Genomic DNA, 15,174 nt, shown 5'->3' on the forward strand with positions numbered 1-15,174 from the left:
AACTCTGCCTTACATTCACATTATGAAACAAAATATACTGCCTGGGAAAGTCCAATTTCTGACTCTCAGCTTGTATGAATTGAGCAAATATACATAAGTTACCCATGTTGGTGACTTCATCCACTGGTATCAAAATATATAGAACTATCACCACGACCATATCTAATCTTTGATGTTCCCTAGTGAAGTGTAATAAAACAAACAGAATCCATATTAATTCTTAAAAGTTATTCATTAATTATTATTATTATTATTATTATTATAAATTACAGCTAGAAATTTCATATACTCTCTTTTATAGTGTTTCAGTTAGTAACAATTCTGTTTAACACCACAGGGTTTTTCACCCCATCATATGACTCAGTGCAATGAATTCAGCTTTATTCAGCAAGGATCACGCTGTCTAGCATGGATTCTGGCAGCTGTGAGAAGTTTGTGGGTTTTTTTTTGTTTTGGTCATTTGGACATGGTTAAAGTTGGCATTATATAAGGGTAAAATCAGTTGGTTCTTTGTGGTCTCTGTGAACTCCCACATACAGGATCTGCACCTGTGCAGAGCTAGGTTTGGGAGTCTCTGGTGCTGACACTCACCCTCCCCTTTCCACACGGGAAATTCTTGGTTGTTATTTGACAACTAAATTCTTGAGCAATTCTTGCCTTCTTCAGCTCCTGTACTAAAGCATTTTAATGATCTACATTCTCTGTTGCTGCCAATTACTTACTGCTAATAAGATACCTTATTGAGAAGTCTGCTTGTTGTGTTGTTGAATATGCTTTATTAATCAGTGCAGTGAGCAATGTCCAGACTGACATGGCAAAGTACCATTGCAATTTATGGGACTTCAGTTAATCATGACTAACTTGTCCCATTGATTTCAACAGTGCTTACTCATGGCTAACTAATCTGGATGTTGCCCTGTTAGTTTTATGTGTACACTCTAGATAAACAAAAGTATTTCACTGAGTTTTCAACCCTGTTGATTTTGCAGCTGTTCTAGAGTCCATGGCTGACATCCTGACTACGGTAGTGTGCGTGCTTCTAAGAGCACACATGCTGCAGTAGCCCCCATGCTGGTCTCTGTACTTTTGAAGTACGGGTACTCTTGCTCAAGAGTGCAAATACTTTGGAGCTTCCCCTGTGCTCTGGAAGTGCTCTGTTAGATGGAAACATGTCAATGACACCACCACCACCACCACATTTGTCTGTTCTAACAGAGAGCACTTGCAGGGTTTGAGTGAAACTTAAAGTATTTGCACTTTTACACAAGAGTGCCCACTGTTTGGAAGTGTAGGGACTAGCACAGAGGTTACCTCGTATGTTATGATGTTCTAACTGATGTTAGAAGCACACCTGTGGTAGTGAGGATGTCAGCCTCTGTTGATGTTTGTCATCTGTCCCCTCCCTCCCTCCCTCCCTCGCTCTAATGGAATTAGATACACTAAAGCAGTAACTTATAAATTGGTGTATATTAAAAGTCTTTCTGTGTGTTTTTTTCCCTTTCTGCTACGGCAGTTGCCATAAGAGCTACCAGTTAGACAAACTGAAAAAAAGATTATCAAAAAACATAAGTTGGGGGATATCAGAGTTGTATCTGAATTTAATACAGTTCAAGATATTTTTATGAGAAATTAGGGGGGAAAGTTTGAACATACATTTTATTGATTGGTTAAAGGGCAATGCAGAAGGAACCTGAAATCTGAGATGTTAAAAACGTATTTTAAACTACATGCTGAAGTATGTAATCTATTAGACAGGAGCTGAAAAACCAGGAAAATTTACAGCACTCGTAGAAGATTAGTTAAAACCCAAGGAGTTGAAATTCCTTGGCAAATGTATTGGCAGATTTAAAATTGGGGGGGGAAAGAATAATCAAACATGAGAAATGCAGGAGAAGATTGAAGGAAACAACATATTATTTTTATAAGATTGATTGATATGTACTCCTGGTGCAGGTTTTACAGGTTGTAATGATTCACAGAATGCAAGACTATTGAAATTACCAAGAGACTTTATGATAAAATTCCATAGTCTGAGATAAAGTAATGCAGATGTTCAAAGATCCGGTGACTGACAACTTAACTAATTAAGCACTGGTGCAGTCAGAGAAGTACCCATGTACCACCAGTGCTTCTGAAGAGTTCCAGACTAACACTGTACCAACACCAGCATGGTGGAGGAGTAGAACGTGGGGAAGGAGAATTTCAATGACTGCCCCTCCCCCCAGAATCCCTGAAGGCTGCACAACCCTCAGGGGCATATTTTCTGGTGTCACAGAGCACTTCCTGGGGAAGTCATTGAAATTTGCCCCTGCCATTGAGTCAGCAGGGGAACTGAGTGAATAATTGAACTTTTGAGAAGCACAGGATCTGGATTGTGATCCATTGTATCCATAAGAACTGGGTTTCTGCGCCTGCGCAGGGACCTCCCGGGCTGACTAGCTAGCTCCTCTTCGCGCCCCGCCCGTCTGCACGTGCCTTGCAGCTTCTGTTAGAATCGACGGTTGGGGCGCCGCTCCTTCAGTTTTCTCTTGACCGCCAAAGCGCTTACACCTCTTGGCTGTTGCTCCTCAATTATTATCAAAAATTTGACTTCGGACTGTTTGACTATTCTCTACTGAGCGGATTAATTGGTTTGACTTCAGAACGAACAACGGACTTGATTTGGGACTCTGATTCTAACTTCGAAGTTTGTACAGGACGGTTTTGACTCGGAACGGCGAACGGACTTGATTACGGACTCTGCTTTGTTTGTTCCTAAGATTGTTTACTGAATTTGACTCGGAACGGCATTTGGACAATGGAAGCTAAGAAGACATTCAAACGGTGTGAAAAGTGTCGAGCAAAGTTGCCTTCGACTGATTATCACGACGCCTGTTTGATGTGCCTAGGAGAGAATCATAACACGGCGGCGTGTAAGATATGCTGCTCGTTTTCAAAACAAACTAGACAAAATAGAGCTCTCAGGCTTCGAGCTGCGTTATACGAGGAGGCACTTCGACCGCCAACTCCTCGTCCGTCGGCGTCGATGAGTTCCGGATCGACATCGGGAGCTTCGATGTCGAAGGAGTGCGGGGTTCCAGTGGGTCTGCTGATAAGCAGTCTAAAACCACTGTTGACACTCTGTTTAAGAAACCAAAGGAGGTTTCCAAAAAACGGAAGCATAAGGATAGAGATCGTCATGCTTCTGAGAGGGAAGGTCGCCATCGTGAGGAGTCTCGCCATCGATTTACAGCACAGATTTACGACGTGGACTCGGCTGAGTCCCCTACAGCCTCGACGTCGACACCTCCGGTATCGACGGTCAGGATGGTTTCGGCTTCGACATCGACTTTAGTCTCGACATCGACACCAGCGTCGACATCGAGATTGGACCAAGGCAGTCTGGGACAGGCGTCGACATTGGAATCGACGTCGACGTCGATATCGGCGTCGAGGCATTTGCAAGTCTCTGCATCGGAGCCTCCCATAACTGCCCAGGCGGTGTATGCCATTCCTCCGTCGGCGTCCACGGTGCCGGAGCAGATATTGAATGTGAACACTGCTCCTTCGTCGGTGTTGACAGCTTCGACATTGAGGAGGATTCCTCATCTTTTGTCACCGGCATTGACGCCGGCACAGTCCCCCTCGACGCCGAGGACTCCGAGTCTGGCTACACACGGGGACGGACTTAGAGAACTGCTGGAGTCGAGTTCGAGTACCCCCTCGGGTGCGACGTTTCGCGGCTTCCTGTCGACAGGCTTAGACGAGGGTCCTGGAGGTGGAGAGCTGGCTGATCTGCCTCATGTTGCCTCACTGACACCAGCAGTGGTCCAGGATCCAAGAACCGATGTCGGGTGCTCTACAATGCTGCAGCCAACTCATTCCTGCGGTTTCCGCCATGGTGTGCCGGATGATTATGCAGAGTTCTTGCGTTGGAAAGCGGCACAGGTAGAAATGCAACCAGTGCAAGGGCTGCGGAATTTTGTGCAGGCTGGACAACTTGTTCAGCCGCTGCTGCAGTCAGAGCATGCAGACCATCAGGGGCCGTCTGTGAACTTGCCTATACAAACACCATTGGTGCAAGTTCAGACCTACCTTCCAGAGAATTCACAGTTACCTGTGGTCCAGACGAGGATGCCAGAAAAACCTGCTGGGAAAAGAAAGAGGAAAGCAACACCTCCTCCTTCTGAACCATCATCTTCACCCTCTGATGACAGTGAGGACGATGAGTCGGGACCGGCCTCTGACAGAGATGATATCAGTCGTAGGTCGGACCCCCCTTCAGATGTGCCACCAAAACTATCCACCTCGCCAACTGAGGAATTGAAAGCTTACCATATCCTCATAAGGGACATCGCTGAAGCCCTGGGCATGGACGTAAGCTCTCCGGATGCGGACGTTGCTGACCCGGTCTATAATATGATGAGGCGGTCTAAGACATCGCATCCTGTTGCCCTCACCATGATTCCTGGGATAGACAAGGCTGCGAAGGTGGCATGGGACTCAGTGGGGGTCGGGGCTCCGACTTCCAAGCGCATTGAGAATTTGTATAGGGTGACTGAAGGAGAGAACTCTTACCTGTTACGTCATCCTATACCGAACTCCTTGGTTGTCAGTTGCGCTTCATCCACCAAGAGTGGACACCGTCATTCCACGCCTGCTGACAAAGAGGGGAGGAAAATGGACGTTATGGGTCGAAAGATCTATAGCACCTCCAGTTTAGCAATTCGTATTGCTAATTATGCGGCGTGTATGGCACGCTATAACCATTTACTTTGGGATGCGCTCTTACAGGATTCATCCTCTTTGTCTCCGGAGGACTTCCAATGGAGATTTAATGATGTGTACGAAAGAACAACGGCAATAACGCGCCAACAACTGAGCGCATTCAAACACTTGTCGGAGACGGAATCGAGAGCAATGGTGACGGCAGTGAGCTTGCGCAGGCATGCGTGGCTTCGCTCAGCAACCCTGCAGACAGACATGAAGGAGAAAGTCGAGTCCTTGCCATTTGACGGCAAAGGCTTATTCCATGAGGACACGGACACGTCAATGGAGACGTTGAAAAAATCTAAATTCACTGCCCGCACCTTTATGGTGCCTTCGAGCGGTTCCAGCTCAACTACAAGGAGCCGCAATTATTATCAGAGAAAGAGTGATCGGTATCGGGACCGCAAAGAATACCGAAAACAATTCAGACCTTACCAACGCGGTAAGGGCTTTAACCAAAAACAAAAAGGAAAAACAGCTCGTCAAGGCGACAAGGACGCTTCCAGCAAGAGCTTTTGACGGGACTGTTCGTCCACTGCATCAGTTTTGCAGCAGCCAATTAAGTCCAACGCTACAATCCAGGACCCACTACATCGGCCCTGTAGTTGCCAGGATCAACATCAAACTGGCAAGCCGTGCGCCAGCATGGCACAACATAACATCCGACCGGTGGGTACTGAGAATAGTGCAGACTGGATATGCGTTGGAGTTCGAGACAAGGCCTCCCTTCTCTGGACTGGTCTATACGCCGGCCACGGAGGTGTTGCGGGAGGAGGTCAAGGTGCTGCTGGAGAAACAGGCGATCACGCGGGTGCAATGGGCGAACAGACTGACCGGCTACTATTCCCGGTATTTTCAGATACCAAAGAGAGACGGTGGAATAAGAGCCATAATGGACCTGAGGGGGCTCAACCTTTTCATTCGGACCAGGAAATTCAGAATGGTGACGCTGCAGGGAATTCTGCCTCTGCTGGTGAACGAACAGTGGGCAGTTACTCTGGATCTCAAGGACGCTTATTTTCATATCGGGATACAGGAGAGTCACCGCAAGTTCCTCCGGTTTACAGTAGGGGCACAGATCTATCAATATGTGGTGCTTCCATTTGGACTTTCTACTGCGCCCAGAGTGTTCACAAAGGTGATGGCGGTGGTTGTAGCCCACCTACGAACTCAGGGCTTGAGGCTGTATCCGTATTTAGACGATTGGCTCGTGGTGAGCCACGACAGGAGTTTACTTACCCGCCAAGTGCAGATGCTGCTAGCCTTATTGGAGTGCCTCGGCATCAATGTGAATTGGAAGAAGTCGAGACTCGAACCCATGACTCGAGTGAACTTCATCGGAGCGGTGCTGGACTTGGAATTGGCCAGGGCGTTCTTACCTGCGGAAAGAATTACCCAAATGCACGAACTCATACGTCACTTTCAGAGGACTCCACGGCAGCCAGCGGTTTGAATCCAGCGGATGTTGGGTTTGATGGCATCATGCACCGCAACGGTGTCACACACGCGCCTCCGTATGCGCACATTGCAGCATTGGTTTCTCCACAACTTCCGACCCAATGTGGATGGCCAGAATATGCACTTGACATTACCACAACATGTCCTCGCCAGCCTGGGGTGGTGGCTAGACATGGGCAATTTGGGCAAAGGAGTCGAGTTTGTGTCCAAGGAGCCCACCTCCCGGATAACGACAGATGCCTCGATGGCGGGCTGGGGTGCGCATTGCGCCAGCGTATGCGTGCAGGGGACATGGACCCAGTTGCAGAGACTTCAGCATATAAATTACTTGGAGCTATTGGCTGTGTTCCAGGGCCTAAGGGCATTCGAACCTATGATAAGGGGACGAGCAGTACAGCTGGAGTTAGACAACACGACGGCGATTGCCTACCTCAACCATCAAGGGGGGACAGTGTCACTGTCTCTTTGCCTACTTGCGAGGAAAATATGGGACTGGTGCATTCAACATTCAATTCACCCGGTAGCAATACACATAAAGGGTGTAGACAACTGCTTGGCCGACAGACTCAGCAGGGACATCAGTTTCAACCAAAGACACGAGTGGGAAATCAACCCGATGTATCTCGACAGGGTGTTCGAGATCTGGGGGGTCCCATCGATAGACTTATTTGCCACGGTTGCCAACAAAAAGTGTGTCAATTATTGTTCGTGTGCGGGCATAGGCCAAGGATCCCTGGGGGATGCTTTTCAACGGGCCTGGAAGACGGGGCTGTTATATCTTTTCCCCCCGCTGCCGTTAATGGGCCGTGTGGTTGCGCAGATATTGCGGGACCAAACGAAATGCATACTTCTGGCCCCATGGTGGCCGCGCCAGCCGTGGTTTGCCACACTTCTGGGAATGTCTCATTCAGTGTTCCACAAGTTCCCCAAGGCTCCAAACCTGTTGCAAAGAGAACACGGAAAGGTGTTACACCCCGATGTGCACTCTCTCAAGCTGACCGCTTGGAGAATCAACTATTAAACAACATCTTACTAAACAGTAGGCGTGCGTCGACAAGACGCAGTTATGCCTGCAAGTGGAACCGCTTCAAGAGTTATATGAGGGGGAAGAGTGTCACGCCATTGCGTGCGACCCCTCGGGATGTGCTACGTTACCTGACATCGCTCAAACTGAGTGGATTGGCGAATGTCTCCATTAAGCTGCATTTGGCTGCAATCTCGTCAAAGCACAGGGGATGGGATGGGTCCACGGTTTTCTCCCACCCGGAATGTAAATGTTTCCTGAAAGGTGTTAATAACCTTTACCCGCCTGTGCGCAGCCCAATGGAGCAATGGAGTCTGTCTTTAGTACTCTCTGCCCTAACGGAGGCACCTTTTGAGCCACTGGCGACTGTTCCGCTGAAGTTTCTGACTTTGAAGGTGGCATTCTTGGTAGCCATTACATCGGCTAAGAGAGTGAGCGAGATGACGGCCCTGCGGATGGATAGACCCTACACTCAATTCTATCCACACAAGGTTGTGATGCGTCTCGATCCGAGATTCCTGCCGAAGGTGGTAACAGATTTCCACTTAAATCAAGACATAGTGCTACCAACTTTTTTCAGTAGTCCGGAGACGGACTTAGAGAAGGCCCTCCACACGTTGGACATGCGTAGATCACTCCTATACTATTTGGAGAGAACTCATGACTTTAGGAAGAGTAAAAAGCTTTTTCTCTCCTTCCGGGGGTGTAGCAAGGGCCGTCCAATCTCTCGCCAGAGACTTGCTCACTGGCTAGTGGAACTGATTTTCCTCGCCTATAAAAGCCAGAAGATAACACCGCCAAAGACGGTTCGGGCTCACTCTACTAGGGCCTACGCAACGTCTGCGGCACATCTGTCAGGCATTAAAATGGCAGATGTCTGCCTGGCGGCGACATGGTCATCGCATCTACCATTCGTAAAGCATTATGCTTTGGATCTGCGGATGGCTAGGGAGGCGAATTTTGGAAGATCAGTGTTGAAACGTGTGTTGGCATAGCTGGGGGTCATCTGCACCCGCCTCCTTATGGGGTAGCTTGCTAAACACCCAGTTCTTATGGATACAATGGATCACAATCCAGATAAACAGGTTGCTTACCTGTAACTTATGATCTGGATGTGATCCGTTGTATTCATAAGTCCCTCCCAGCCGGCCCCGCTGCAGAATGCCTGGACTAGTGGATGCTGGTGTACGGATCGTCATTTATATGGCGGTCTGCGAGAAATCTGAAGGAGAGGCGCCCCAACCGTCGATTCTAACGGAAGCTGCAAGGCACGTGCAGACGGGCGGGGCGCGAAGAGGAGCTAGCTAGTCAGCCCGGGAGGTCCCTGCGCAGGCGCAGAAACCCAGTTCTTATGAATACAACGGATCACATCCAGATCATAAGTTACAGGTAAGCAACCTGTTTTTTTTCTCCCCTTGGACCAGTACATAGTAACTCAGGATGTCAAGCACTAACTATAAATGGGTCAGAGATGTTAGCAAGGATGGATCTGCCAGTGATACTGAAAAGGCTTATGGGATTTAAATTTCCAGTGGAACTTCTAAGTAAGGGACTTGTTATAGTTCTGGAGAAATTGAAATTGAACAACAGAAATTGAGGCTAATGGTTTTGGGTTTTTTTTTTTAAGTGCAGAGTTAAAAGGAAACCAGGACCTTTGAAACTGATAGAATTATCACAGAATAGTTTTCTCTACCTTGCAGCATCCCACTCCCCCAAATCTTTATCTACAAATAAGAATATTTTGAAAAGTAGTGACAGATTTAGATTATAGGTATTAGAGTTCCTATGCATATATTATTTCACATTATAGGTATTAGATTTCCTATGTATCTGTCGCTTATAGTGCTTGGTTATTTAAATGAGATCGAAATTAGGGGTGAGGACAAGTTTATTTTTAATCTGTTAATAACAGCAAGAATTTTAATTACACAGAAATGGAAATCTAAGCAATTATCTGCAATTCGTCACAGGATTAATGAACCGTGGTCTGTAAATTAGTTTTTAAATATTAACATATTTTATTAGGAGAAACAAGGGAAGTTGCATTCTATTATTACATATGAAGTGAGATGCATTAGGGGAAAGATCAACTTAGCTGACCAGAAATTATCTAATTAGTGATGGATGAACACTTTTTGTTTTATAGTTGTGAGGTTTGTGAAATTACTAGTGCAAGGTACTTAAATAGCTATTTCCAAAAGAAAAAACCAAAGCATTTATCTTATCTGTCTTCCTGTCTGTAGCATCCATATCCAACAGAGGATGAGAAAAAACAAATAGCAGCACAAACAAATCTGACATTACTCCAGGTTAACAACTGGTAAGATAAAACTAATACACTCAGTAATTTGGATGTGATACAATAATTCATTTATATAAAAAGTCACATAGAAATAAAATCAGGAGATTCATTTACAGACTTCTGCTATGGTCTGTTGGGCAAAGCAGAAAGTGCTTGTAATCAGGTGTAGTATGGCAGATGGATATGGAGGAAGCTGTATGCTATGTGCAATTTTATTCATATCAAAAATAGAGATCCAATAGGAAAAAAAATATTTGCCCCAATTCAACTTCAACTGTAAAACATGAGTATGAAGCAACAAAACATACGTGTCAAGGCCATAATCCATATAGTCTACTTAGAGAATGGGAAATAAACAAATGGTTGTAAACAGCTTTGTATAAATTTGTTTTATAAAAATGGTATAGACATATATAGAATAAATGTTTCTTGCATCTTGAAATAAACAGTTGCTACCATTTGGAGAGGGGTAAACAGATTTTTAAAAAAGAGATGCAAGGGTTCAGTTCCACAAATTTCACATCAAGGGGGGGATTAATTCCAGGGGGGGAGAGAGAGAGAGAGAGAACAAACAAACGAACACATACGTGCACGCATGCATGTGCCCATGCACATGCATACACACAAAGTGTGCTAATACTTACTTTAAGACAGTGAAAGACAAATATGAAATGAAACGCAACTGTAGTTGCTGGTCCAGACACATTCCAAGATTTTGATTGAACTTTCACATAGACTGCAGCTTAATGGTGATTTTTGTTGACTCATAGCAAAAAGGTAAAAATAACACTCAATAAGTGAAATAGTTTGTGATGGCAGGACATTGGATCCATGTTAAGTGACCTACAGCGATCTACAGTCTGTTTAGGTAGACTGTAGATCTACAGTGATCTACAGTCTGTTCTGCAGATGCCCTAACACTGAGCTATGGCTAATCCCTCATCCGTAAAGAGGGGACAGAATGAAGGGAAGGGGAAAGCTAGCTGAGAGACAATAGAAAATCAAGAGTTCTCATTTTAAATATCCAAGGATCTGATTGCTATAAGAGTTTCTTCCGAAACTTAAATAATTTGGGTGCTTGCACAGAATTAAAAGTTAGTTGAGTTAAAAAATTTCTTATTCAGCTGGTGTAAAAAAAGTCTAATTTTTAAGGATGTGTTAATAGATTGCATATTGGTCTTACTTAGGTTTATCAATGCAAGAAGGCGAATTCTTCAGCCAATGCTGGATTCCAGCTGTTCTGAAGCTCCAAAAACAAAGAAGAAAACAGCTCAAAACCGACCAGTTCAAAGGTTCTGGCCAGACTCCATTGCATCAGGAGTAGTTCAGCATCAATCAAATGAACTTACAATGTCAGGTGGTGAGAAGATTCTTTAGTTATCTGTTTTGAATAAAACAAAAGTGGCTTTATTTGTGCTTAGGCTGACTCAAGAAGTTTCCTCAATCAGAAGACAATTTTACATACAGCTTCAATAGACACAGGGGTTGCAGTTGGTTCATACAACTCCATTGAAATGAATGGAATAACATAGCAATGGCTTCTTGTGGATTGCATCTAAAAGTAAAGGAGGATTCACATTGCCAGATTGGATTTTATTTTCTTCTAGTACATCGTGCTTTCCATCATGCAGAAAAGCACGTGTCTGTAACAGTTTAGTGGCATTAAATGTGGCCATATCTAATAAGCACTGGGAGCTGAGTGGTGTGTGTGTTTGTGTGTGTGTGTGTGTGTGTGTGTGTGTGTGTGTGTGTGTGTGTGTGTGTGTGTTCAGATATTCCACTTTGTTCAGTGGGACTTGCTCTCATGTAAATGTGCATAGGATATGGACAGCCTTTTATACTATCAGCTTTGGGGTTGCTTTTCAGTTGCAGTAGGTAAATATTTAACATACTTCAGAGTCCTTATTTAGGTAAAAACAGAATGAACACATTGACACATTTATCTCAGAATTCTTCATCATGGTTTTCATGCTCTTCACACCATTGGATTTCTTCTGCTCTGCACAGTCATCCAATGCTTTCCCTCAGTATTTTTTTGAATATTGACACAGTTGTCTTGGAATTATATGTAGGGGAAATTAAGATTGGTCCAAATGGCATATGCAGCTTTAGACAACTTCCAAGATTTCGATTCTTAGCTTTCCAATCTAAAAATAGCATTTCAGTTAATTTTTTAAAAAATAAGATGTGATAATTTGGAGCTTGACTTTCATAATAAGAATATTGATTTTTTTTTCAAATTTTGGTCTCTCTTTTTTGGCTTCATTTCTAGGAGCCGTTGTAACAATTACAGCTCCAGTCAACATGAATGTAGACAGTCTCCAGTCTCTTTCATCTGATGGTACAACTTTGGCTGTTCAACAAGTCATGATAGCAGGCCAAAGTGAGGATGAATCTGTGGACAGCACTGAAGACGATGGAGCAGACCTTTCCACCACAAACATCCGCGGGCTGGTCTTGGATAACAGTGATTCTCTGCAGTAGGAAGCAAGAGAATCTGGCCTAAAACATTTAGGAAAAACAATGGACTGACTGACTTTTTATAGTTTGCACAGCAAACATTTTACACAAGTTTTATTTCTAATATGTTTTATATGTAGATATAGAAGAGTGCACTTTTTGTATTTCATAGTAAGCTTAAAGAGTGTCTTTGCAGGTGCAGCAACTTCTTTCAAATGTGTTGTTTTTGGTTTTTATTTTGAAATCGAAAATCTAGTAATTTAAGGGGACGGAGATGCATAATTACCCAATTATTTTCTTTGGGTAATGTTTTCAGTCATAAAATTGATCCCAGATTGACATAACAGTGATGGGGCAGCAGTCATGGGTCAAGATGAGCTACTTTCTATCAGCATGGATTTAAATGCCTCTGTACCACACAAGCACCATTTTGCTCATTCTTTGTGGTTCTGTAACCTGAAAATCTGCTGCAGTTTTGTCACGTATGGAATTGCCCTCGTGGGGAAATTGAAAGTACTTCAATACCTGCAGAGTTATGCAGTTTCCATTAATTCTGTCATTTTAAAGATTACTCTTGGTGGTTTAACAATGTAAATGTAAAGCATGTCTCAAACTAGTGTATGGGCTTTGTTTATGAAGTTAGCCATGTAGATTTGAAAGATGCTTCTGCACCTTAAAAAACAAAACCACACACACACACACACACAAACAAAAAAACCCAACCCTGCCTATCTGAAGTTGGCAACCCAAACACACAAAACGAAGTGGAGAGGTATGATTAGTAATGAATGTATGGCATTTAAATGAATTTACTTTCTCTCCTAAAGCTGTTAGATGGCAACCTCTAGGTTCCCCCACTTTATATCTTAAATTCTGCCACTGAATCGGGATGTAGCAGCCACAGCTTCTTTTACCTGTCCCCACTGCCGCCGCCACCACCTGCCCTTCCTTCATCAGTTTCCCCCAACCCCAGCTTGCCCTCTGGTATACTTGGAATCCTACCTACTGCAGCAAGTGGGGAGGGCAGGTGGGGGCCTGGGCTAGAGAAGCCATGACTGCCTGCACTTTTAATTCAGCAGTTGATTTAAAGGTGTAGAGGGGATATCTGGATTGCAGTCTAACAACCCTATTCATAGCCAGTAAGTCAGTTCATCGTTTGCTATAAAACACGTATTTTTACCTTATCAGGATTATTGGATTAAAAATATTTTTATAAATTCTCTAAGAATTGGGATGCCGGCTGTATTGAGCATGAGAACAATTGTTTAGTACTCCTATTTGGAAGGTTATGAAAACAGTCCAAATTGAATAAACATGCCTGTGCTATATTCTGCTATAGATCTCTGCTATCCCATAGTGGTACAGTCTATTTAACTGTTGTACAAAAAGGGCCCACTTCTTAATGGGATGTTGGATATTCCTTAGCATTAATTTGTATACTATGTAAACTAATGGTCAAATTGCATTTCAGTCAATATTGAAGCTTGAATCTCAATACATTTGAGTAGGTATTCAGGTTAGTAAAAAAACCCACAATCAATCTTGTAAGCAAGATAAAAGCCTTAGTACCTCTCACCAATTCAAATATGCAAATATAAACTTCTGAACTGGGATTATTATTTTTTCCTCTTGCCTAGCTATCATTGCAGCTCTAATCTTTAATTTTTATATCCATATTATTAGATCATTTGTAGGATGAAATACAGTGGATTTCTCACAACAATGCTTGGCTAATGCCCCAAATGTAACATACTGGACAGCATCAGCACATTCAGAGATAGTGGCGATAAACCAGCCTTACAGCACTGCAGTTCAGTGCTCTTTAAAAAAAAAAAAAAATCTCCATATATTTTCAATTTGCATATAGCTGTCTGTACAGCCTGTTGTTGACAATACTGGAAGTTGGCATTTTCTCATTGCTTCCTTTGAATAATAGATCCTGTAGGCTTTATAGCATAGCTATACAGTAGCTATTTGGAGGAGCTAGGAAGGTGTTCTCTACACATTTTCCTTAAACTCAAGTTGATATGATCAATTGACATTAATGCAAGTCTTGATTCAGCAAAGCTTTCATGAGTACACTTGATTTCCCTGTTCCTTTTGGTGGGATTTGAACAGGGTTAGCATCTCTCAGCCATTTCCATTCTCCTGTGTGAGTAGATCTCTCAGGTTGGAAGTCCTTGTCCTGTTCCCAGGCTATATCAGACCCAATCCAAATCATATGACCACAGCATGTATGTATGTATGTTTAAAAACCTCCATATGATATGGGTTCTCTGTGGCTCCTTTCACATCCTTAATCAGCTTCCAATACGGATTGGCTGCAAAGGACCCACAGTGGTCACTAGGGACATACAGCTTATGTGAGGACAACATAAGCTTAGAGATGTTATGGGAGCCACGTGGAGTCCTTACTATGCTGAAATGCCATACTTCAGTTTCCATTAGGTCACCATCAAAGTTCTTGTATTTTTCCTTTTCTCATATTGCACAGGAACAATACTGAGCACTGGATAAACATGGCAACAGAAGTGGATAAGAATTCCATGATCTCTATAGCCTTGCAGAAAGAGAAGGAAAAACCTAATCCTAGCCTTAGAACATTAGAAAATATAACAGCCGGGGGCAGCTGAAGGATGACAGTTTTATATTCAAGATGTTCTGGAGTACTTCACTTAAGCCTTAAATACCACATTAATACCAATGCACTGACTAGCGATGTAAAAGTTGCTTTAACCCATAATTGCTATTTGCGCTTCTGGATTTTTCTTTTCTTTTCAGAAGGAGTTAAAATGTGAAAGTATGTTTACAAGAAGTTTGTTTAAGAAAGCATTAGTATAATGTAGCAGACTTAAAAGCATACTAATAAAGCCACTAATAAAGTCTTAATAAAGCCACAAAACTAAAACTTCACCATGAAAATGCAAGATAACTTATGAAATCCATGCAATCTGAACCACTTTTTGGCTCCAGTGGTAGTTTTGTCATTTAGTTCAATCAGATACGGCTTAAAGCCATTAACAGAGCACAAAAAGCGCTTTCTGTTATTTTTGTGCTTCTAATGTGCTTGATAAAACAGCAAAAACTGTAGTTTGCACTTCTTTTCCTGATATAATCATCAGTTTTCCTGCCTTTTTATGTGTAGATTATCTCTCATCCCCCCAATTATTATTAGCAAAGG

General features: G+C 43.4%; 1 protein-coding gene across 16 annotated transcripts in view; it reads left to right on the forward strand.

The window, feature by feature from the left end:
* The window catches only part of PKNOX1 (PBX/knotted 1 homeobox 1), a 49,759-nt gene extending 34,853 nt beyond the window's left edge, over positions 1–14,906 (forward strand). For 11 of the 16 annotated variants that reach the window (XM_053306476.1, XM_053306494.1, XM_053306484.1 and 8 more), the window contains 3 exons: positions 9,475–9,551; positions 10,721–10,893; positions 11,806–13,606. In XM_053306476.1, the coding sequence (XP_053162451.1) occupies positions 9,475–9,551; positions 10,721–10,893; positions 11,806–12,017 (462 nt within the window). In that variant the 3' untranslated portion in view covers positions 12,018–13,606. Of the gene's footprint in view, positions 1–9,474; positions 9,552–10,720; positions 10,894–11,805 lie in introns of all 16 variants that reach the window. The other 5 variants (XM_053306491.1, XM_053306481.1, XM_053306493.1 and 2 more) reach the window with 2 other exon arrangements.
* The last annotated feature ends 268 nt before the right edge of the window (positions 14,907–15,174 follow it).

This window comes from Hemicordylus capensis, chromosome 3 (genome assembly GCF_027244095.1).
Source record: "Hemicordylus capensis ecotype Gifberg chromosome 3, rHemCap1.1.pri, whole genome shotgun sequence".
Lineage (NCBI taxonomy): Eukaryota > Metazoa > Chordata > Lepidosauria > Squamata > Cordylidae > Hemicordylus > Hemicordylus capensis.